The following is a 26,769-nucleotide window of genomic DNA, read 5'->3' as shown; positions in this document are numbered from 1 at the left end:
ATTTAGAAATTAGGTTCCTGACACAAATCAAAGCACATGCAATAAGAGATTTGTGTAGTTTGAGTCCGCATATTTGTTCTTCCATGGGCAATTCTAAGAAGAGTTGAAGGCCATCCAACATCAATATTGAATTCACTTACGTTTTAAACATAATTTGATAGTTTCAATTGTTAGATTTTTATAACCATGACCAAACACCAGAAAAGAACAACTTCAAGGAGGAAAGATCTATTCAATGGTTAATCAGCTGCTCCATTGCTGTGGGTCCTTGGCAATGCTGAAATTGCATGCTGGAAGTGCATTATTGAAGAAGGCTGTTCATTCTACAGCATCCTGTAAGGAGTGAGACAAGCAGGTAGGGGCCAGGAACAACTTAAAAGGCATGCTCCTAACGAGCTTCTAGTGACCTACTTCCTTCAACAATGCCCTACATCCTTTAAATAGCTGTCAAGATGTAATTCCATAAATGGATTAATCCTCTGATTGTGTCAGCGCCTTCATGATCAAATGACCTAATGACCAGATTCACCATCTGGGGCAATATGTTTCCAACATACAAGTGTTCAGAGGAAGACTGCAACTCTTAGTCACTCACAATAAGTCGAAAATATAGTTTGGTCTTATAGATTTGCTATCACCTGCCAAGGTCTACGCTTTAACTCCGTTTTGATGAATTATTTTCCAAAAAAAGTTACACATCCATAGAAAGAATCCTCCAACCACTTTTTCTATACCAAATATGGTGTGTTCTTTCTACTGGAGCCCAGTTACACACTAGACCAATGAATGTATGCAATCAGAGAAGTTTTGTTCACGTTTAGAGTAATTTGAGATTCTGTTGGTGTGAGTATTTGGTGCACTGTGGATTCCATCACAGCGAACACAATGTTGCCAAAGCTAAGATTATATCCATATGACATGGCAAACAACTTTGTGTTTTCTCAGTAGTCAAAGTGTCTTTTCAATCCTCTATGCTTTGTCTGTGAAACTCCATTTAACTATGTTAATATATACTTTGATTTTCATACATGCTCTTACTTTGTCTATGATATGTTTAGTTTTACTTACTAGTAAACTAGATATCATTTGCTATGCTTATGGTTTTGTATTTCTGAAAATAGTACTTGAGTTTATTACACTCAGAACTCACACTGTAAAAGCTGACTCTAGAGAAAACACTGTGGGATCATTTTATTGGCAGAAACCATCTTTTACTAATTTCAAGAATTAAACTCCTTGTGCCAGGCTTATTAAATATAAATTTTCTTTAGATCCAAATTCATAAATTTGGGTAGAAATAGTGTAATGGTATTAAAATATAATTCTGTCTTTCCAATATAGATTATGATAGTACGGATTCAATTCATCTTAATAAATTTGGATTTGAGACCTGTGCTCCACATAGGTTTGAGTATATGAACCATCAATGTGCTTTATTATTTTAGAAATGTCTATATACATTACATGTGGCACCTGTATAACAATGAACACAGCACTACCGATAGGAGATTAATGCCTGAACAATGCCAACATATTGCTTGCTATAGTTTCAAAAATCTGTCAGTGAAATCTGTGCTTCCCATAATAAATATGTTCTCCTGCCCATGGTTGTTGAACCCCTGCAAGACAATGAGCTGCTCTGAGTTGGAAGCAAGAGGATATACTTTGGCAAAGAGAAAGCATTGAGAAATGAATAATGAATGCCATCTCCTATTTGCTGGCAGGAAGGGATAGGGGTTGGAGGGATTTTTCACTGGTGATTGACTTTGAGTGTCAGGCAGAAGGTTGGAGAAAAGGGATGATAGGTGGGAAATAGAATTAAATGTCTTTGTTTTGCTGAGGATAGCTTGATAATTGGGAAGAGAACAGGGATGTGTGAATGCCTGTTAATAAACAGCACTGGGGTACCAAAACCTCTTGGCAAAAATCATTCTAATGTCTAAGAATGAAAAATAAATTCCTTAGACATGAGATCATTTCCAAGTTTTTGCCTTTAACAGAGAAGATAAGAGAGATCAAGATGAAACAGATTCATTGTATTTCCAAAAACCAAACCATGCTCCATGAGGACCAAATGGTGCCGAATTTGAATTCGTTTTTAGCTACAAATTAGCACCTCTCAAGAGCTTCATGGTTTTGAGCCATTGATTTTTGATAAATCCTGATTGGCAAATGTGAGAACAGATGGAGGTGTGCCAGATGGTTTTTCCAGACATGTTCAGGTCTAACTGCCAAACTTTGGGCTGGCTAAAACTGAGAAAATGAAGCAATCCTTTATTCTTTTTCTCCTGGCTCTGGGGAAGTTGCTATCTGTGCCCACTAGTTCATGTACTATGTGCAATACCATCAATTTGAAAAAGAATCACTGATTCATCTTCTAGGCCAAAAGTAGTATACAAATGAAGGGGAAACAGAAAGTAGTTTCCAAAAATTAAAATATGCTGGGAAATATCTGTTATCAGTTATGCAAGATTTTATGAGAAATTGCCTGAATCCTTTGAGCCAACGGTGTTTACAGTTACTGCAATGAAAATTCTAATTTTGTGCTCTAATGAACACAAAACGATCCATATTCAACCTTGGCAAAACTTATAATGACTATGTAATTGAAGTGACTTTACCATATTAAAATATTTTGTAAAATTATAGGAAGCTGCCAAGGTATAAGAACATGGAGTTTGAAGCCTTAGATATGTGGTATGATAGCCAACCCCCTTCCCTATATTTTCCAAGTAGGCGGTACTGTGAAACCACCACTCACACTTAACACCACCTTACTAAGATGTGATAAAATACAGTGGATGCTTTTGACAATGAGTCATATAATATATAGTTATTTTAATCCTCAAAATACATCAAGTTAGCATTTACTTTTATTTCAATATTTTTCAATATGCTTAAAGTGATATCAAATTCTTCCTAGCTATACAGTTGAGATATACTGAAGCAAAGCTGCCTCCAGCCCATGATATCCCCTTGTTAGAACTAACTAGTCTTTATCACTTGTGCTAAAAACACAGAAAAGATCTTGCCATCTAAAAGAAAGCAAGCACTATATATAACATGATTTCAATTCTGTGAAATAGCCAGAAAAGACAAGTCCATGCAGATAGCAAGTACATTAATAGTCTGAGCATGTTAGAGGAAACAGACTATTTAATGACTAAACTGTTCCTTCTGGGGATGACGGAGATGCTTTAAAACAATTAAGATTGTTGCTAGAATTGGTAAATATACTATGTGCTATTGAATTATATATTTCAAATCTGTGAATTGTATGGCATGTGAATTTTATCTGTGTTAAGCTGTAGATGTTTATACTGAACAAATTTTTGAGAGAGGGATAGACATTACAGTGTCTACAGGGATAGAAACTACAGAATCTCCAATACTAATGTATTAGCCTAACTAAACCATAATGCTTTGATTTAAGCTCCCTTTACCTGCTTATAGAGAGCCTATGTTTTAATGACTTTCTTTTCTGGACCATTATCTAGTGTAGCAGTTCATTTGGTAAGCTGGTGAACCTTCTATTATGTGTCCCAGAGCATCCATATGCCAAAAGCAGACTAGGTAAAGAAATGTTTGTTTCTGGTAAGTGCAGATAGAGTCACATAAGAATTTTTTTTTTAACCTAACATGCTGGTGACTTGAAATCACTCACACAGCCCACCACTGTTTATTCTTGTATATATCAAAGTAGATTCTGATATGTCATAGGCATAAAGTTTTGTGGTCAAATGGCTTATGTGATACCACATTTGACAGTTGTTTTCCTTCATACAGATATATAGTGTATATTATTAACACATTAGGGTTCTAAAATCAACTTGGGGGTAAATGTTCATATAAATAATTTTCCATATTTATTTAACAACTATATACTGAGAGACAAATCTTTTGGGTTCAGACTCCATCTTAGAGAACCTGACCTAAGGTTGAACTCAAATTAACTAACAGGCTTTTGCCTAGAAACAGTTTCCAGGCTACCATCCAATAAGACCTGTTTCTACCAGTTTCTAGGTTAGCCCCCAACAAAACCTGCATCTAGCACCAGGTTCCACGTTATTCCCCAACAAATCTGTACCCCCAGGTTATAATCCTGCCAGGAGGAAAACAGAAGTTCAGTTTATGGTTTGACTCACAACACCAGCCAATTATGTTAAGGGACATAAGGGCCCTCCAGTCAGATGTTTACCAGGTTAGATTCCCCCTTCTGGCCTCTATAAATACGTGCCTGAAACTAGGCTCAGGGATCCACTTTTCTGCTGTCTCAGGGTTATCGGGGAGCCCAAACTCCAGCCTGAATGAAGAGACCCTGATGTGATGGCATCAGAATTGGTTTCTTGGTGGTCTTTTGGGGTTCATGAACGTTTCCTGGCACAACACTACCATAAACACACAGATATACACATAGATACACACATACAGAAACACAAGTGTTTGTTCGTGCACATAGACATACAAACACACACAACAGGCTCACATACATGTGAGCACATGCATTGTCTTATCTTCTGAAAGATATTTATTAATTTCTGAAATACTTTGTACAGGCTGGTTTTGTGTGCCAATTTGACACAAGCTGGAGTTATCACAAATAAAGGAACCTCCCATGAGATCCAGTTGTAAGGCGTTTTTTTTTTTTCAATTAATGATCAAGGGTGGAAGAGCCCATTGTGAGTGGTGCCATCCCTGGACTGGTAGTCTTGGGTTCTATAAGAAAGCAAGCTGAGCAAGCCAGGGGAATCAAGCCAGTAATATCCCTCCATGGTCTCTGCATCAGCTCCTGTTTCCTGACCTGCTTGAGTTCCAATCCTGACTTCCTTTGGTGATGAACAGCAATGTAGAAGCGTAAGCTGAATAAACCCTTTCCTCCCCAACTTGTTTCTTGGTCATGATGTTTTGTGCAGGAATAGAAACCCTGACTAAGACATACTTCAAAACATTTTTCATGGATCATATTGGCTGTAAGGCTGAATTAATTAATAAAATTCACTGAGTGAAAAGGTAACCATGATAAATTTTGAGTCCTTTATCTTCCTTAACAGAATTTTAATCTTGACAAAATAAACACTGATATACATTGCTGAAATATATAATTTTATTTTGCTACTCTCCATGCCTAGGGGAGGGCTGGATTATTCTAGCAGGCTAAATAAACAAGATGATTTTCAATCAAGAGACTTCAGGGTTCCTAGATCTCATCACACAAGAGTTTTATAAAACAACAACCTCCATCTCTGTAATGTATACTAGTAAAAAGCCTTAAAGAATTTCTGATCTCAAAAGTATGTTGAGCCATTCCCCCCCACACCTGATTAAATCGTTTTCATTTGGGTAAATTACCAAAAGGGTGGTTTAATTCCTACCTATGAAATCAAGGAACACAACTGGATACTTGTAAGAATTAGGCTTAGCATGATTGTGTTTAAGTCCTTAGAAATGTTGAGATGTACAAATAGCATAATGAGAACTTATCATCACATTGGTAATCTTGTTTGGTCTACTTGATTACCAAAAGGGTTAGAATATGCATCACATTGTTTCATCTTAAGGGAATTTGGTATTTTTCAATTCCTTAAAAAGCATTCTCTCTACATGTGGTATCTCCATTAATCAAATTACATTGATTAACCAGAGAATTTCTTTCCACAGACTTGTCTAACATTACAGACAAAACCACCAATTTTCAAATACAACTATTTTGTCTTTATTACTATTTGACTATATTATTCTTATATGAAAAAACTGTATGTATGTATGATTGTTAGAAGAAAATTGATTTCAAGGATCATGTTTCTGAGTGTCCTACATTATGCTTTCACTGGAAAGATAAATTCAATGTGACATGAAGTTTCATTATGAAGAAACTGTTACATAGAGTGAGTCTGGTTATTGAAAATTGAAATGAAGTGAGAAGAAGCTAACACCAATGTGTATGACAGTTTTCTTTCTTCAAATGACACAAAGAACTCAATATATCTAATCATCTCTGTTATGCCCGCTAGGGACTGAGCTATAGTGATATTGCATGAGGTAGCTTCTTGATTGCTTCCAACCCAATTATTAAGCCATATGTCATTTATATAAGTAGATAAAACCTTTGTGTGACTGCTATATCTTGGGAATTAGTTTTTATTCTCTCTTGGCTAAAGTAAATAATATTAGTAATTAGCCATGAAATTCAGAATATAAGAGGACAAGCCACTCACTATAGACTGGCATTTTGGCTTTTACACCAACACATGAACTACTTCAAACCTAGAAGTAGGCCTCAGTCACATCACCTCTGAGCATATTTTCTTATGCTCCAAATGTCCTAAGCAGAGAGTCTTTTAACAGGAATTCAATGGGGGATTTTTTTTTCCCTCCTTCTGTGTTACGCGAGAAGCTCAAGGACTAGATTCAATTTATGATTCTATGAATTCTTCAGTGTTTTTTGCTCTTATCAAGAAAGCTATGCCTTCTGGGTCCCTTGGCAGATGATTCTCCCAAGCTTGTAGAATGAATCATCTTTTGAATATCTGTTCTTTGGCTGCTAGAGCTAATATCACCCAAAGATTATCAGAATCCCTCCTGATGTCAAGCATCTTTGTCATTTTCCTCCCTCTCCTCCAAGAAGCTCAGTATATTCCCTTTAGATATTCTATGTTTACACCTGGATTTTCAGAGGTGGGGCAAATTTAATTTGGGTACATTGGTGAAATGTGATACATAGCGCCACCATGACTCTGGATACCATTTGTAATAAAAACACACATATAAGCTGTGCTTGGTGGCACCAGCACTAGCTTAGTCGCATCAGCATTGAGGAGACTGAGTATGGAAAATCACAATTTTTAATTCAATCTGGGCCATATATAAAGGCTAGTCTCAGAAACAAAACCAGCATGAAGCAAATCCCAATAGACAGACAATGATTGATGGATGAGCCATGCCTACATTAGAGTGAGGGCTTCATTACTAGATATGGCCATTCATCCTATCCTCTCTTGGACTTTTACCATAATTTCCTCCTGTCATTTGAAATTATTTAGAGAAGTAGGTCATTATGCAAAAACAGTTTTATGGTAAGCATTTGAAGTAAAACCTACAGTGAGTACTATTACTTTAATAAAATATTTAATGTGCATTTTAACAATCACACTTTGATTGTTGACCTACTAGACCATAAATCCTCCAAATAATTCAAAGTAAATTTTCCTAATATGACTAGTTTTTACACCCTGCTTGAATGATTGCTAATGAATGAGCTGCCTGAATGAACAGAGAGATTGCAAATTCAAACAGTGCTGCCCTGGATAGTATGCCACTGTCACCAGAAATGAGTTCATCCCTATGCAAAGATTTCTCTGGAGTTATGCTCCTCGCCCAGAGGTGATCTTCCAATAAAATCAGCTTTCATTATTGCAAGCATAAGGACAATCCTTGAGGGAAGAAATCACATAATCCAACTCTAAGAATTGCTGTATGGAGCAAAAGTTATTTGGTGGGAGTTTTACATTCTGAAACACAGTATTGCTTTTAGTATCCTTTGTATATATTAGTATTAAGTGAGCACATTTCCCCCCATCATTGAAATATTACCAATGTTTTGATTGCTTACATATTCATGACAAAATGAAAGAAATCTTGTTTAGTTGCATAATTCTACAGTTATTTCTTAAACCCATGTAATGAGAAATATCTATGACCAATATGTCAAGTCTGAATGAATAGCAACTTCATTTGCCCTGGTTATTTTGGAGTTATACAACTTTTGTGGCTATGAGTCAAAGAAAAAAAATTATGGAATCTCTCTTCCCACTGTGATGGTGCACTGTGACAGGAAAGAGTAGGGAAGAAGGAACTCTCAGATTTTCTGACTCCCAAAGGGAAGCACAAGTGTGTGTGCTGGCCTTACTTCTTCATGTCCAACCCTGTTCATTTCTAAGTATAAAGATGGCTTTTGAAAAATAGGAACTAACTAGCACCTATTATTTTTATTTTCTTGGTTTCTTAACCCATGTGATAAGAATTTGCTTTGGCACTCTTGGAAATACCTAATGATATCAAGCAAAAGTGAAACTGCCCATATGTAACCCCCATCCAAAATGGGAACAGCAAAAGAATCACCTAAAACCGTTACAGCAGTAATTAAAAGTTAAAAGTACTTACTTGTATTACGCAGCTTGCATTCTTTTTTTTTCCGAGGGGGGGGGTTCGAGACAGGGTTCCTCTGTATAGCCCTGGCTGTTCTGNAANTCACTTCGTAGACCAGGCTGGCCTCGAACTCAGAAATCTGCCTGTCTCTGCCTCTCTAGTGCTGGGACTAAAGGCATGTGCCACCACTCCCAGCTGCAGCTTGCATTCTTGTGGAATGGCAATATTGTGGTTTAAATTGGAAATGTCTCCCATAGATACATGTGTTTGAACACTATGTCCCTAGTTGGTGGTCCTGTTTGTGGAGCTTCTGGAACTTTTTAGGACAGGAGTATTGTGGGAAGAATATGTCACTATTGGCATGCTTTAAGAGTTGATACTTTGGGCTGGTGAGATGGCTCAGTGGGTAAGAGCACCGGACTGCTCTTCCAAAGGTCTGGAGTTCAAATCCCAGCAACCACATGGTGGCTCATAACCATCCGTAACAAGATCTGACGGCCTCTTCTGGAGTGTCTGAAGACAGCTACAGTGTACTTACATATAATAAATAAATAAATCTTTAAAAAAAAAAAAAGAGTTGATACTTTGCCCCACTTTCATTTGCTCTTTCTGCTTCTCTTGTGCAGTCTAGATCTTATCTCTTAGCTTCCATCTCCTGTTGCCAGGCCTTTCTTACCATCACAGACATGCCTTCCTTGGGAGCTTTAACACAAAATAAATTCTCAGGTTTCTTTTGGTTGTGATATTTTTCCAAACAGCTAGTTATCTAGCACCATTTATGTTGGAGGGATCATTTTAACAATGTTATTCAGGCCCAATTCCCTTATAAAACTCCTCTTTTAGGTATTCTCTCTTGCAACAGGAGAGAATCTTATTTTGAACTAACAATCACATTACTCAATAATGATCATTTCTGATTCATGATCTTGGACTAGTTTTCAGATGTTAAAATCACATTCTAAATTCTGCCAGCTATAATCAAAGAGCAGAAGAAAATTCTCAGGCATGGTTTTGATTGCACTTTCCTTGATGCTCCCTCAGCAGGTTCTGTACCACAACAGCATCACTGCAGGGAGCTCTCAACTGCTGTCTGCTCTCTCACTGCAGAACAGCTCTCATTTGAGTGTTCATTGAAAACATTATGCCATATTCATGTCACTATGTAAGCAGATCATCTACAGGATTTAGAAGTGATAGTTCTCTTACTTTTTAAAGTGTTCTTCTCTATAAACTTGTTCTACTCATGTTAACTCCCTTCTTGAAATTAGGTAGGTAGTTAAACTACATATGAGTATAGTGTATGTATGAGGTATATATTGACACCCATATACCCAAAGTAAATCCATTAACACATCTACTTTGCTTATTAACTACACTTGTATCATTTTAAAGTACCACATGCTAATAAACTATATGTTTGGAACACTGCATCACTGTGTTAAGTAAGTTCAATTTCAACCTAATTTATATTGGAAGTAACAAATATGTCAAGGTAGTAGAAAAGAGATGTATTAGGCATATTTCTACATACACAGTTACTCACAGATTCTCAGGGACTTGTGCTGCAGTGTTTGATAATGCAAAACTAGAATCATTTGAAATGAATATATGCCTGACATGACTGTACCTCATAATGCTTTCATGTAGGAATATTATCACATACATTATGAACCTGCTCAAAGATTAGCTAAGAAACCCACCCATTTTTCTGGAATATTCTTCAAAGTATATGGAATCTACCTATAAGTAGATGGTATATAGAAGAAGCAAAAGTACTTAAAACTTTGTTAAGAGGAGAGAACTGAGAATATTTAGGTATTTAATATTCTGGTTATGGATTTGCCTTTCCTGCACATAATGCCTCTGCTAAAACCACCATCCATGGACTGACAGAATGCCTTATCTATCGTCATGGTATTCCACACAGTATTGCTTCTGACCAAGGAACTGATTTCACAACCAGAGAAGTGTGACAGTGGGCCCACAATTATGTTCTCCATCATCCTGAAGCAGCTGGTCTGATAGAAAGATGGAATGGCCTTTTGAAGATGCAGTTACAGTGCCAATTAGGTGGTAACAGCATGGAAGGCTGGGGCAGAGTTCTTCAGAAAGCAGTATATGCTTTGAATCACTGTTTGATATATGGTACAGTTTCCCCCCATAGCCAGGATCCATGGATCTAGGAATCAAGGGGTGGAAAAGGGAATAGTTCCACTCACTATCACTCCTAGTGACCCTCTAGGAAAATTTTTGCTTTCTGTCCCCATAACTCTAGGATCTGCTGGCCTAGAAGTTTTGGCTCCAGAGGGGGGAGTGCTCCTACCAGGAGCTATAACAAACATTCCATTGAACTGGAAGCTCAGACTTCCCCCTGGTCATTTTGGGTTTCTAATGCCCTTAAACCAACAGGCTAAGAAAGGAATAACAGTGTTAGGAGGGGNGATAGATCCAGATTACCATGGGGAAATTGGATTACCTCTCCACAATGGAGGTAAGCAAGATTATATCTGGAATGTAGTAGATCCCTTAGGGCATCTCTTAGTACCACCATGTCCGGTGATTAAAGTGTGAAACTACAACAGCCTAATCCAAGCAAGATGACAAAGGACACAGACCCATCAGGAATGAAGATATGGGTCAATCCTCCAGGAAAAGATCCAAGATCTGCTGAGGTGCTTGCCGAAGGTGAAAGAAATACAGAATGGGTAGTAGAGGAAGGTAATTATAAATACCAATTAAGGCCACGTGACCAGTTGCAGAAATGAGGATTATAAAGTAATATGAATGTTCCTGTCTTATTTCGCTAACGAATACATTTGTCTTTCTTCCAGTTTCTTTAACATCAATTTGTATTTAAGTTGAGATACTAAGAGGATGTTCCCAAGGGACATTGCCCCATTGTAAATTTACAAATGCGTTCACGATTGATTGGTTCAGCTACTACTGAACCATTGTTGGGAATTGGACTGCAGACTGTAAGTCATCAATAAATTCCTTTACTATATAGAGACTATCTGTAAGTTCTGTGACTCTAGAGAACCCTGACTAATACACTACACTTCGGGTCACTAACACCACTGTGACAGTCAGGTAGGTACAGAACCTTGTCTATAATGCCAATGCTTAGGAGGTGGGGACAGAGGTTCCCATGGCAAGCTGGTTAGCTAGAAAAGTCAGATCAGCAAGCTTTGAGTACAAATGAGAAATGCTGCATTAATATATAAGGTAGACAATGGTTGAGGAAGACATACAGTGTCAACTTCTGCCCTCCACCTGCCTCTGCACACACATGCACATATACCTACATGTATATTCTTACTCATACATGTATGAACTTACATACATGTAAATATGCATAACATATACACACCTACATCTACACAGAAACACACCCAGACCCACACCCCCCACACCCCCAAAATCTGAAATTTTCATTTAGTCATGACTGTCTTTTCTTTCCTCATTCCCAGCAAACTTCTCTTAGATTTATGTCACCATCCATATAAACATGTATGACATGTAAACATTGGACTTTAACAGCATGTAGCCAGCCACTGTTATAAATTCTTCAAATGAAAATGCTCTCTTGGGGAAAATCAATTTTGTTTTTCTCCAAATATGGTCTTTCTGGATAACTGTTATTAGTTTAAGCCACAATTTTAAGAAAGCAGAAACTGTTTCCTGGTTTCATTTCTGGTTAAAATGACTCATGTCTATAGTTCTCAGTCCTGCAAAAAGTAGTCAACTCCATACTAAGTTATCACCACAAGCTTTGAACTTTGAACTTACTGACTTACTCTTCGGAGCTTTGGGCTATCATAAAAACAGGCATAGGAATAAAAAAAATAGCCCTACTATGCTTTTGCTTTTTTCAGATAAAAATATTTTCAGAAGAAAAATTATGTCTATGGAAAAAATATTTTTGAGAGCTAAAATAATATTGTTATATGTAATGACTGAAATATATTTGAACAATATGGAAGAAAATGTGAGGAAGTCAATAAATTATCAATCAAGTATGCATGAAGCTATAAGGGATCAGATGCCTAGAGAACTTCTACATGAATTGATATTTACTCAAAAGTCTGCAGTGAAAAATTAGTCAGATATAATCAGATTTGATGTCTATGCTTTGGAAGCCATTTAAAAAGGGTACCTTATAACCACTCCTTAACTTTAACCTATAACTTTGTAAAGTAAATAAACCTCTTCCAAATCTTCTTAGTTTTACCCACATTTCATTGTTCTCCACTTACACATCAAATGTAGAACACACATTTTGGGATTTCAGCACCTTGGCATTTGTTACTATTCATTTCTCTCTTTGTTCTAACTCACAAATGGTATTTTTCTGTCACTGTTAAAAAAAAGTGTCCTCTCTTCTAAGCAGTCTCTGAGTAGCAGACATTGCTTACAGCACAGCACCTGCTTTCTTCTTTTAGTGCCTTTTGAAAGTGTTATTCTGCTCTCTTGAGTGGCTTGTACTCCTACAGTTTATCAGGGGACTCCTGCTGTGACACTGAGAGCTGCTTCCAAGCAATTGCTCAGTCCTTCATGTATACCCCACAGGATGCTGTATGAACTTCACTCACAGACCCAACCTGTTAACATTTTAGTGGAATGATTTGTGAATTTCTCTACCAGACTGTGAGGACTGCCTGGGCCATGATCTTGTCTGATTCAATCCTCTAGAAATTGTGTTAGGCATATGATAGGTACATAATTGACATTTGTTAAAAGAACAAAGGAATGTGGCTTGCCTGAGTTTTTAACAGATGAGCTATGTGACTCTGGATTTTTGACAATTTTCTCAAAAATCACTGATTGGGGTCTGGAGATATAGCTCTATGGTTATGAGTGTTTGCTGCACAGTTATGAGAAGTGGAATTCAGATCCTAGCACTCATGTAACAAGACAAGCATCCTACAAGTGTCTGTAACTACAGCTCTGTGGGATCTAATATACTCTTCTGTTGTATGCTTGCACAGGTACATGTTCATGCACATATGATCATGCAGGCACAAACATATCATACATACACAAATAAATAAAATGCATTTTTAAAAGAGAAGATAACAGAATGGCAATGTCAAAATATAATTTTTGGTGTAACTGATGAATTTCAAAATGACTCATTTGAATAACACTACATGGAATTGTCCATTCCTGTCTGTACTGAGAACACTAATGATCATGACAATTGAACTAGGATGTAGACCAAGGAAAAGCTAAAGGCAGTATCTTCATTTGCCTTTTGTTGACTTTCAACATCATTAATTCTATAGATGATGCAGAGTAATATACTATTAGTGTCCCAGTAGAATTACTGTAGATAACATCTCTGCTTTATGAGTCATGGTTACTTTTCAAAGACTTGGAGGCCACTCTTGCTGAAAGCACTGACTCTTCATTTGGTGCTTCAGATGCCCAACAGTGACTAAAACAAGCAACAACCCTTCTTAAAAAAAATCTATTAAATATTTTCTTTATTTACATTTCAAATGTTATCCCCTTTCCTAGTTTCCCCTCCAAAACCCCACTATCCCCTCCCCCTGCTCCCCAACCCACCTACTCCTGCTTCCTGGTCCTGGCATTCCCCTATACTGGGGCATAGAACCTTCACAGGACCAAGGGTTAAAATCAACTTCTCTGTCATATCATATGATAACATGTTTCTTTTGTTACCTTAACTTTTTTTTTCTCAGATGCTGTCTGCTTAACTCTACCATTTACATTAAAAAATCCCCTAATCTCTTCTCTTTCCTTTCAAGGTTAAAGATGTCAAGATAACAATAAGAGTTTTAAGATGTACAAGGATAATAAGAATAAGTATAGTTTCACATCCCATCCCATTCCAGATTATCAGCCACATACTAACTGGTCTCTTGTCATCACACCTAAATCCTCTATCTTTCCCCCTTTGTTTAAGGACAAAAGATGGGCAAATCTTTGCTGAATGACAATGGTGCTTCCCAGACATCAGCATTTCCTGTTGTGCTGACATCCTGATGAAATGTTTTCTCCTTCTTCAGAAACTTATTCTGGATTTACTGGGTCCTTTTTATGTGCCACATATTTGATCTGGGTTTGTTAATAGGACTTTGGATTGTTGTTGCTTACAAAATGTAGCTTATTTTCTTTAAAACATCTTGCTTTTACAACTTTAGGCTTTTTGAAGTCTCACAAATTTAGAAAAAAAAGATTCTTCATGTTTTTATTTCATCTTTGTGTTGATCAGGATGTTAATTTGCTGCCTAAAGAGATATGTTTTTATAAATCTTTTGGAAAGGTGGGGTGATAATAACGGGGCAACAAAATTGCTTACATCTTCAAAAAGTATTCTTTACAGATATAATAACCTCCATGTAACTAAATTTGGTCTGAATTTCATCTGAATGTTAAAGCGTCTTTAAATTTCATCAATCATTAGCTATTGCCATTTTGGTACTAATTTTTGAAGAAAATGAACATCTATTCAAAGTTATGTATTATGATTTTAAATCTTCAAAGTATTCATAGACATGTAAAAATCAGTGTGACTTTTTCCTAAATGGTAGTGGCCACAGTGTGGAGTGTGGAGAAACATGGGCTTCGGAGCAGTTCGGAGTCTTAGCAGACTTTCAGTTGTCTCCTCTGAGCTTGTGCCTATAATTTCTCTCAAATTCCAGGGATGGGGTAACCTGGAAACTTGCACAGATTTTACTAGTTGTGAGGATGAATTCTGAAAGCGTTTGCATCTAATTGCAGTTATTTTTACCCCTTAAAGATACATATATTTTTATTGTATAATTTTATATAGCTCTTTAGAGAAATATTTTTTGCTGTCTTATCATTAATGGCCTATAAACAGAGATGTTTAGAGATTGCCTAGAGATTTATGATGTAGATGGTGAGGGTACTTTACTGTTAAGTTATGAATGGACCAGGTAATAGTAAGGAGCCTGCCTCTCTGATGTGGCACATTGGAGACTACAGGTCTTTGCCTATGGCATTCAGAGGGAACCATACCTACATGTTTCCTTTTCTCATGGCATTCAGAGGGAACCATACCTACATGTTTCCTTTTCTCACTGTGGTATGCACCAGAGGATGTTTGCAATCCTTAGAAATGATTTATAATATGACACTAAAAGAAATATAAAAGATATTTTGTAGCTTTGTGTTTTGGAGTTTCCTTTACTTTCCATGAGACCTTTGAAGATAATATGCTTAATTCAGGAACTCTCATTAAAGACTGGGTATGAATTATTAGGGCACTGGATTTCTTAAACTATCAATGGAGACAGCCTCTGTATGGCCACTTTCTTAATATGGATTCATCTTCCCATTCAACATCCCATGATATATTTTCCAAAGTAAATATGTCCTCTGGCCAAACACATTTGGGAAACTCTTGGTTAAAAAACAAAAATCTCAACGAAAAAGTCTATAAGACGTCTCTGATCATTTATTATATGCATACACACAGTAATGTCTCACCTATGTGCTAAACCTCCAACATGCTGTAATCATATTGTTCTACAGATAAAACCCCAAGATTAATGTTTGGCAGAACCCAGTTGAGAACCCATTATCTTATCACTATGAATGAGGGTGATAAATCCATTTCATTTCTATATATCAGCAATATGCATGCATGTAAAACCATTCAAAATGAATCTCTGAAAACTTATATAAGGAATCATTTCAGAGTATCAGCCCAACATACAGAGATCCACAATTATTTTCAACCTTATAGATCTCTTTTAACATATAATTATATAGGTTCTTGACCTTTAATTCTCAAATGTGGAATGTAGAAATGATGGATGGGGATATAGTCATGTCTGTGCACACAAACCAAGCAGACTTTTTTAAAACTATAATTACATGGGTTATTACTCTCCAATTCTCAAATGTGAAATTTAAAAATGATGGATGAGGATTTATGTATACCTCTCTGTGTATATATAGTTGATATGTATAATGATTGTAGCATATGTACATGCTACTTCAAAGAGGATTAAAGATGATCTAGAATGAGCATATTTATGAAACACATTTTTAAGCTTCTGTTTTTATTAAGATCTGGAGGACCAAATAAATAACCTTGCTGAGATGTGAAGCAAGAAAGGAAAAAGTTCAATTTCATATGATAAGTTAATATCAGCTTCGGGACTTGAACCCTGATATTCTAATACTTCCTTGTTGTTTAAATGACTAAAGTACTAATTAATTGTTCATGTTCATTAGAAGATAAGAGCTCTTTAGTGCTATTTGACTCTACCAAGCTAATTTCTTTCACTTGAGTTTTCAACTTTGTCCTTCATTACCCACACACAACTGGACAGTCAGAATTCCTTATACCCCCAGCTACTCCTCAAACCAGCATCTTAAACCAGTAGTCTTTACCTTTAACGCAAATGTTTCTCCTTTCCCCTTTCCACCCCTAACTTTAACAATGCTAAGCTCTCTCCTAAGAGCTCCCTCCTTGCTTTTCACTCCAGGCATACCAGAGGCATCCATGACTCTATCTTCTATTTAGTTCTTTACAAAACGATTTTATAACTGCTACTGGATGTTCTACTCCTCAAGAATAATACTTGTGTCAGATTTACTCTTAAATCTCTCAGCATCTATCACAATTCCTGGAATTCTTCCAATCTTAATAAAATACCAATTGCATGAAATAGTAAATAACAATACAAACTGATCAAGAAAAGCTTTCTGGGCATTTAATTTTCATTTTCAATAATGAACCCACCACATCTATAAGATAGATCAGTTTCCAAATAAAACTGTAATTCCATCATCCCAGTTGATTCTGACTGATTTGTAAGACAACCACCACATTCTGCAATGTTGTTAAAGTGTAAATGTAGGAGAAAATTTTATGCCTTCTCTCTTTTTCTCTCTCAACAGATGTCAACCTCAGTTAGATTCAACTTCGCTTATTAGTGCATGGATTTTAGCCAAAAGCAATTCACATTTTTATAAGAATACTATCACATATGTCCTAATAATAGAAATGTAGTTTTTTTTTTCAAAAATATATGTGATAAGTCACATATGGTAGGAGAAATCTGTACATCTCTCAGGCCTTGTTATTACAATGACAATCTTGGGAATGATTGGTGCAGTACTTTAATATACAAGTGAAAGTCTCTTCTTCTAACACATTACAGAACTCTAGTTTTACTATACCCCATCAAGTTTTGTTGCTACTGTGGTTCCATTATATAGAGAAATAAACCAGACATCTCTTAGCCTGATTGTTGATCTTAGGAACAACCACTTTGAGTCTTACTCTCAGAAGTAATATTTAATGGTCCAGGTAAGGTTATACATAGGGATTATGCATTTACATTCCTTAGCCATGTATATCTTTATTCTCCTTTATATGGAATATTTACTATTGTGGAACATAGTTTCCCTACAGTGATGGAAAGAATATCCACTCATGAAGCTATTGAAAATAAATTGAATGAGTAGCTGAGAAATATGGAGGGGTTAAACTTTTAAAGAGGAAACTGATCAAAGTTAGTAGACCTAGTGAATAGTTTGCTAACAATCGTTTATATACACTTATCTAGATCTAGAAGTTACATAATTTATGAAAAATGATATAATCTTTGAATTGTGAAAGACTATCAGTACATTGTAGATAAATGCTCATTGTTTTTTGTGATATCATTGCCTGATGATCATCTACTCATTGGATCCTCAATGAAGAGTGAATTGCTTTGTCTGTAAGGATAACTACATGATATATCAGTCCAAGAAAATCCTGAACACCCAGTAATGCCTCATTAAATGTCTACTTAGGGTCTACTATCCCCCAAAGTAAAAGGCTCAGTAGTTTAACCTGTAGTATCATTAAAAGTTGTTCTGCCTTTTCCTACCTGTCCAACTACTTTCCAAGATAGTGAACTTGTAATATCTAGACTTACATGGTAAGCATGTGTCATTCTACATAGTATATAGTCTTTGTTTTAACTATTCAACTTTGGCACTGCAATAGAAACACCAATACAAATAATATGCAAATGAAGGAATGAATCTATAGTCCAATTACAATTTCATGTGTACATAATGATATAGGAAAGTCATGTTAGTTTTCACATGTCATGAAATATCATTATATTTTGAATTTTTCTAAGTATTTGCCAAATTATACACAAAAGTACTATATAAAATCTCATCAAACATTCATCTTCACAACTCTGTGTTTATGTTTAAGTTGTTATTGATGCCACTAGACCTGAACTTTCACTAAGCATGCAAGGAAATTTCTAATTCATGTTTCAATAATGCAACCAAATGTTCATTCTAGCTAGAGACTTAAAGAGCAGTACTAAGATGAAAAGCATCTAGAGGAAGAAGAGCATCATGGGACATTTTTATCCATGACATAAATAAGAGTATCAGGGAGTAGATGAGGACATGGTTACAACATACAAAGTCCCATTGCCTAATGGTGGCAACCTACTAGACTAGAGCTAACAGCTTTGTTAAGCCTCTGGGCAAGCTTCCCAGAAAGACCATTTTCTAAATTATGTGCAATCTACTCATTCATACAGAAAATGTGGCTCAAGTTTTTATTTTAGGGGGGGGTGTAATGTACTGTATATAGCCCAAATTTATTGACAGTCATTAGAAATGAAGATCACTGTAAATTAAACTTTAAAAACTGTTTTGTTGTTCTTCTGCAAGACAATGTAAATAATGCTGTAGAGTTTCTGCTCATGGAACGAACTTGGGAAGATGGTTTTCTTCTTGAAGTGTCCATCTAATTATAGCTGTCAACCCTATTTGATATTATAATTCCAAGTACAACAAGGTACAATAAACTAATGCTGCATTATTTAATTAGAAGACACTTCCAAATACTTAACTTTATTACTAAGTAGACTTTTTAAATGTAGTTAAGAGTAGGAGGATCTACAATACATTGAGTCTTCCAAGTTTTCTATCTTCTTTAACACTTTAAAGAGCTAGTATTAGAAAGAATCTACATTGTAAGAATTCACAAAATATATAATTATATGTAGGACCAAATTTTTACAATGATCAGATAGAAAACAGGTCCCACTTCAGGTTATTAGACTCCAATGTAATGCAGTCCCATGTAGAGAAAATGGGCTCTTCTATCCATGCAGTAATGAACCTTGAACTCATTTCCTGTAGGAAGAATTTAAACTTGGAGCAACTGAGGGCAAGATTTATACTCTGACAGCCCTTGGCTCACCCGTTGTGATGTGAAGCACACATCTGTATGCAACCATACTGGAAAGAAGGGTGTACTCTGACTACAGGGGGAAAACATCACTAATGGACCAACAGGGATTAATCCCAGGCATCATTGGCACCATCTTCCACTCTGTGGAGGTGCACAGACACAGTCTTACAGTGGAAGAGCAATCAGAGTATATAGATGGAAAAGTAGCCAGGGTTCAAAGAAGTTTCTAACCTCAACCATACAAGATTAAAATCTCATCTACTAAACTGGCTTCCATAGGATCATACTACATCCCCATGGATGTACTACATCCCCATGGAAGGACTACAGAGAGAGATGTTGTCAGCTAGGTAAAATGAAACGTAAGAGCACAGTATACATAAAGAAACTCTGGAAAATCAATCAGGGTTTTAGACTTAAGGGTATGCTAAACACTACCTGTATAATCTAGAAAAGCTAATTCTCTCACACTATAGAAACAACTTTTTTATTCTTGATATAACGAATGCATTCTACAAGAACTATAAAAAAATCAATGTGTGTGCCATTTCTATATTTTGTACTAGCTATAATGGAAGTTTGTTGGCATAAATTAACACATACTTTCTAAACATGTGATTGTTCTAGACCTGTAATAAACCAGTAAATACAGCAAGTCCTTCCTGAGCCATGTCCCTGACCAGAATGTCACAAACCAAAATGACAAGACAGCCTTTCCTTTTAATTTAAAAATCTCCCTTCTAGAAAAGACAGGATGCCTAACATGTACTATATAAATAACACTGTGTGTCTTATTTATAATTTGCATGTCCTACAAAACGGTTTAGTGACTAGTCTTTGTTAGCAACCACACTACATACCATTGAGTAAAATGTATTTTTATGAGCTTTTCATTAACAGAATACCAAATCCTTGATGCTAAGGTACCACCCTCCCCACGTGGCAGGCGATCATTTGGCACATGTTCAGGCATTTACATCTCTGTCATAGGTCCAAGGTTTGCAATTAAAAATGTAATCTTTTTAGCATGAGAAAAAAACCCAAAGGCTTGAAGTAGTATGCATTGAATATGATTATAATAGTATTTGGCAGCTATTCATGATGGCACATATTAATTTATGTAAACTGTGTATACTTGGGGCATTTCCTCATCAGGGACATACGGAAAAAAATATAAACTGGTCCTTGCTCATTGGTGAGTGATTTACCCCTGTGTTTTGTTTTTGTCTTTAAATCATCATGAATAGAGATTAATGCAAAATACAAGTCATTTACGACCTTATTTTTCCCCATGCACGGAGTTCATTAAAATTAACATTTTTCAACTAGCAAAAATAATAACTTACTTCACAGGATTATTCTTAGGTTTTGCCTTTTCAACAGCCTGCAAACAGAGAGAAAAAAATGCAATTAGACAATATTAGCAGGAATAATCTTTGCAACTAGTAACCAAACAATAAGCAGTATAAAATTAGAAAATGTTTTTTAGAAATATTAGAAGTGAATTAAACAGGCTCCCATGGATAAGCAGTGACACAGAAAACAATTTTCTTCCCCAGGGATGTAGTTACTTGTCTAAGTGCTCAGACACAGAAGGCCATTGTCAGAGCACCTGGGAAAGTTCAGCAGGAGCCATGCAAGTTGGTGGGTGCACAGGTAGACCCTCCCTTCCTCACCTCTTACTCTAACTTAACCCCAGGGGTCCTGATTGACTTGCAATGACAGCACTGGGGGAGGAGGGCAAAGAAATTGGTTGTTCTATGGCAAGAGACCATTAACCTTAGCTTTCTTCTTGACACCCACCCACACCTGCACCACGAGAGAAAGGCAAAAAAAAAAAAATGTTCATTTTCAAAATTACTTTTAGCAGTAGACATTACAAAAGGGCAAGGAATTCCCAAACACTGAGATCAATTTCCTCCCCTTGGAACCTTTAGGAAAATACACACCAAATCTCAAAATGAGGAAATTTCTGGGCCTCATGGCCTGAGTCACCTTAGACATGGAGACTGGTTCCAGTTTATTGCTGAACCCATTGATCTGTGTACAGTCCATTTATCATTCATGAAAAGAGCTAGTGATCTTCACAGTGTATTAGAAGAAACAACTCAGATCATCTGTCAACAGTCCTCTTATTTCTGTTTCCCTCTCCACAGGGATTTCATCTCCTTCGATTGTTCTGGAATTAAAATGTTGCTAAGCAACACAGCTGGGGGCACTGATGGCAGAATGGCTACAGTCTATCAAACTGTTTAAACACCTGGAGGGCCTAAGTGATGATTTTTTTCCATATATCTATCTGTAGCATAATTATGTAATCAGAAGAAAACTTGTACTCTACTAGACTTTTTCAGGCTATCAGAATAACATTTAATATGGAGAGCAAAGAAGCAGCAACTTGACCACCTTCAGGCTTGTTCAGATAATATCCATTTTAAACAATATCCATTAGGGGACCTTGTTTGTGAATTGTGAAGTGGGTAGAGTCCACGGGAGAGGAACAGTGCTGTGAATCAGAACACTGAGGCAACCTTTTTAACAGTGCTAACTCTCATGCTGCACTGAACATTGTAGCTGATCACCAGTGAGATGCAATATATTGGATCCTCTATGCCAAGTCAATGCATTTAATAGCAGCATACAGTTCCCAGTGTTCATACTTTAGTGTTGGAAATCTAAGCCCTTCTTATTTAAGTCTCAGTGTCTGTCACTATATAAAAACATCTAACACTGGGCACTTACTTTGCCTTGATAGGCAAAAATCATTTTCTTACTACTTGTACCTGAGTTTGTTTTTTGGCAAGTCCTAGAAGAAGACAGTTAAGAAATGGGCCAACAGGTGAAAACGAGAAAACAAGAACTGTCTGGCTTTTCCAAAGTCACATTTAATGCATATCAAGGACATGTGAGACCATTCTTATGCAATCTATGTAGACAAAAGTTGCTAATACTGTTCATCATGGATTCTGTCAGGTCAGATAGACAAAGGAAGAGACAGATGCTGCCAAGAAGTGCAATGATGATCAGTAACCTTACCTGTGGTAGTTCTATTTGGTCTATATCAGTTTGCACACTCCCCTCTGCCTCAGTTTCCCGTTCTTCATGCTTCGCTTCTCCTCCCCTCTCCTTTCCTTCCCCTTCCTCTCCCTGTCCCTTTCCTTTGTGCTCTTTCTCCCTCCCCTTGCTTTTTTCCTCTTCCTTTCCTCTCACTTTCTGTTAAACCTTCCTCCTCCTGCCTTCTCCAGTTTCCTGCCACCTCAAGTGTGTCTGGTAAGGAGTAAGGTGTAGTAGTCAGATGAAAATGCATTACTATGGAAATCATACTAATTTACTTTTCATAATTAGAATGCAAGCAAGTCTGTCCTAGAAGCTGTAAGTAACCATAACATAATAGGCACTGTTCCAGTAGTTTCTCTTGCTTGATGTGCTAAAGTGAGCATGGTACTGGCAGACGAGGTAGAAGGGAGAAATCAAACTGACAGTGCTTTCATTTGGAGACACCGTTTTTTAAAAATGTCTTCTCCCTCTTGTTTCACAACTGTTAATTATACTCAGTTATTTTTCTCTGATCATAAGAGTGTTATAGACCGGGTTCTTCAAACATATGCCATTCTATACAGCCATTTGAAGACAATAACTTCATTCAAATTATTTTTCTGGATTGCTTGGGTATCGACTGGAAATGTCTTATGCTTACTTAGAGGTTCAGGTTTCCTTTGAAAGGAACTTACAATCATTTCAATGTCTCACAGTTAAAGCAAAATACACTCATGTCATCCTGTTTGCTCATCATGGGGATTTTCTAAACTAAATGGTGACAGGGAACCTATGTCAGATGAGATATGACTCACAATTTATATTCTTCACATTTGCTGCAATTTGACTTTGTTATAGGCATGCTATGGGAGATTGTAATAGTAGAAGATGTGGGGAAATTTTAAGCATTTTGGATGCAAATTATGCACGCCTTTAAGGCATAAAAGAATTACTCTACAAATTTTACAAGGAGAAAAATTTCTTCTTTGAAACAAGCAAATATAAAAAGGTAATCTCACATTCCAGATACTTTTGGCAGGATGTGAGACATGTAAAAGGAGGTAAATTAAAAGGAAATGACGTACTATAATTCACCAAGCATTAAGAAAGTCACAGCTAAATTTAAGTTTAAAAACATACATAAGCTAATTTAAACTGATTGAAAAAATGAATAGTCGATAGTTCAGTTATGTTGCTTTAATTTAAAATGTCTATATGCTTTTTAAAACCTATATTCTTATATTGCAATATATTTATATGACATGATATATATCTCAACAAAAAGGGCATTCTCATGTAAGGAAGAATAATGAAATAATTTGAATCTAGAATGACATGATGAGAGTTAGTGTGCTGTACAATAGTGTCCAATCTCTCAACATTGTCAATGTGCAAATGTGTTAGGCTTTTTTTCATAGTACATGTAGCCCCTGGGCTGTAGGTTAGACCAGTACTGTTAGTAGAATAATAAATTACTGGAAATGTTAATAAGCTAAGTTGTGGTTCTGGTTTTGCTACTTATGTTATTCGCAAGGGATTATAACTCTGAACTCCAGTTTGCTCCTTTTGATAACGAAGACAATCATTCCCACCCTTTCTATATTAGTGGCTATTGCTAGCATTTAACATTGATGGCTGTGCTCAGAAACGTCAGTAGGCTAAGAAAATGCCTGCATATCATTTGTGAATGCTTTCTACAAAGGAGTTGGTAAACTGAGGTTAATGGCAAGATTATTTGTGAATTTACTAAGTAATATGGTCAGGTCCTAGAATCAATCATATGCAGTTACTGCTATGGGAATAAGAAATACTATTATGCTGCTGTCTCCACATCAGGAATAACTCTGAGATAAAAATAATGCCCCTGTCTAGAAAGCAACATTAACAGAAGACTCTGGGTTACTGAGGAGATACACCTAAAGTGAAGCAGGTGATGGCCTTCTACCATTGTATAGGTATGCATCTTTTTAGAACTTGATGGCATAACACTCACAGTACTTGAGGTAGGGGTGTGGATCTCTTTTCCTTCCTTTCTTCCACTCCTTTCTCTTAGTGGAGCCTAGGATGATTGATCCTTCCTGATCTTTGAGTTAGACTCTTACTGCACAGCCTAGTCTGGCATCAAACAAGTGATCTCCTTGCTTCTGTCTTCCAAATGCTGTGATTACAACTTCACACCACCATACCCAGCTCACTGAATCCTCAGTTTCAGGCTATCCATTCTTTAGAAATCCCTCCTTCTACAACTCATACCACCATGGATGATCTTCACTTTCACTAATATTTTATGCAAAGCATTTTGAAAAAGAACCGTATGCCAGGGAGAAGGCACTTCTTTTATTCTAAGGAATGTTTATTATCTGAGTCATACCTCATTACAAGTATTATACTATCCACATTATCCTGCTAAGCAACAAATTTATTTCCTCAGGGTGGAAGATGCTCACACCTGCTTATTCTTTAAATCTCCCTTCTTAAAACTAAGAAACTTTCTTCTCTATTTTCTATAGAGAAACCATGCATTGCACTAAAGCTAAAATGGATCAGGAATCATACTGTGTCACAAGAAGCACATGATGTGGAGTTCTTACCACAGAAAGGAAGAAATGAAGGGCAGTAAGTGGCTACCTAGTGAGCACCATCTACTACAGCGTACATAACATTTTGAGGAAGAAAATGGTACATGTAAGCAACTTAGAAAATTTGCTAGTCATTTTCTCCATAATGTGAAAACTTTTTCAAAATACTTTAGGGTAATTTTGACCTTGTGGTTGTGAAGAATTACAGTTCTTTTCCATTAGACCATAGAGAATTTAGAGAATTTTTGGAGGCTTTTCAGAAGGAAGGCCTGAATTGTTACATCCAGACTTGTACGTTATGCATCTTCTATGAATTATAGAAAACAAAGATAATGTGATATATTCCCTTTATGTTGAGGCTGTCAAAGTGAGCACTCAGATGGCTTGGAGATATTGTCCCAGTGGACAACTTAATAATGATATGTACTCAGGTACTGCTTTGTTCTGAAATAAATATTATTATATTAGTATTTCTGTGCATAACTTTTACTTTCCCACTTACATGCTTTTTTCTGTCATTCTACAAGCATGTGTGCCTAAGTTGAATTATTATTGCTTCTCAGTAAAAAGGGAAAATTGAATCATTCAGATAATTTCAAATAACTGCACATTAGGCAATGCACCACTGAGACAGAAGATCTATAGTTGTATTGGTTTTATATATTTTTTATTCCTACCCACTTTTTCTCTCTCAACTTTTCACATAGTTGTGCTGCATGACACATTTATTCCCCAACCTAGAGAAATACACTGGTAAACTTCATTGATTACCTTAGTTCAACAAAGCATGCCTTTATTGACAATTGGACTCATCAGCAAGGAATTCAGGTGGCTTCAAATCAATGACTACAGAACTAGCTAAATCACCTGAAAAGATGTATACTGAGAACAGTTGCCCAAATATAACAATGTATTTCACTTGGATGAGTAAAATAAGAAAAGACATTATATCCTGGATACTGAAGTTTTAATTAACATAAAGTATACACAGTCTGGAGGAAAGAGTAAGAAAAAAAATGTCACTCAACTTGTATAGAACCTGGACTCTTAGCTATATTCCTGACTTTACATCCAGGGACTAGAAAGATACCACTTATCAGTATACTTTTAGTGGAAGCTGGAAGCAAACACGAAAGCTGTACCATAAGTATAAGGGACAGGGATAGAATTTTGGAGGAAAGATAATGTAAATTTGTGCTCTTTTGTATACTTAAAGTGTTTATGCTTTTCAATCTTGCTATAAAAAAAATCTAAACATAGAAGCCCAAGAATGAGGTAAAAGCTTCGTTCCATTCAGAACATGATCCACCACCATGTTTAAAGCTTGTCTTGAGGCTTTTCTAGAAGATGGTCAATACTTGGTGAGAGTGTAGGGTAAGAACATGTTTGACACCTATACCAAACCATGTTTTGCATTCAATAGTCAATAAGCATTCAGTTTAAGATGCTTGAATATTGAGTTCTGAGTATGTCAGGTGCTCTGAAGGAATAGAGTCTCCATATATGTGGAAACAAATTTCTTGGTAGTTGACCTAACTTCTAAGCTAACGTGCATGTGGTTTTTTGTTTTTTGTTTTTAAACACAAGACGCTTATTAACATTGCAAAGAGGGGCTCTCAGTGGAACTTCTATCACACTTGATGTCAGAAATAGTTTTCTGTACTTTTCTCTTCTGGCATTTACTGCCATGCTTTTTGCTTATTACCTCTTGTTATCCTGTGGTCCCTGACTTACTGTTCCATTATTTCGTTATTCTTACCCAGTTTTATGCTCTTTTGCTAGAGGAATCTT

The 26,769-nt window shown here is 36.4% G+C and overlaps 1 protein-coding gene across 2 annotated transcripts in view; it reads right to left on the bottom strand.

Annotated features, from left to right (window-relative positions):
• Positions 1-26,769, bottom strand: part of Aff2 (AF4/FMR2 family member 2) — a 475,715-nt gene that overhangs the window by 68,700 nt on the left and 380,246 nt on the right. For both annotated transcript variants that reach the window (XM_021187671.2, XM_021187672.2), the window contains exon 8: positions 20,710-20,747. In XM_021187671.2, the coding sequence (XP_021043330.1) occupies positions 20,710-20,747 (38 nt within the window). The remainder of the gene's footprint in view (positions 1-20,709; positions 20,748-26,769) is intronic.

Source organism: Mus pahari, chromosome X (assembly GCF_900095145.1).
Source record: "Mus pahari chromosome X, PAHARI_EIJ_v1.1, whole genome shotgun sequence".
NCBI lineage: Eukaryota > Metazoa > Chordata > Mammalia > Rodentia > Muridae > Mus > Mus pahari.
The sequence above is the reverse complement of the archived record's forward strand: the minus strand, read 5'-3'. Positions and strand labels throughout refer to the sequence as shown.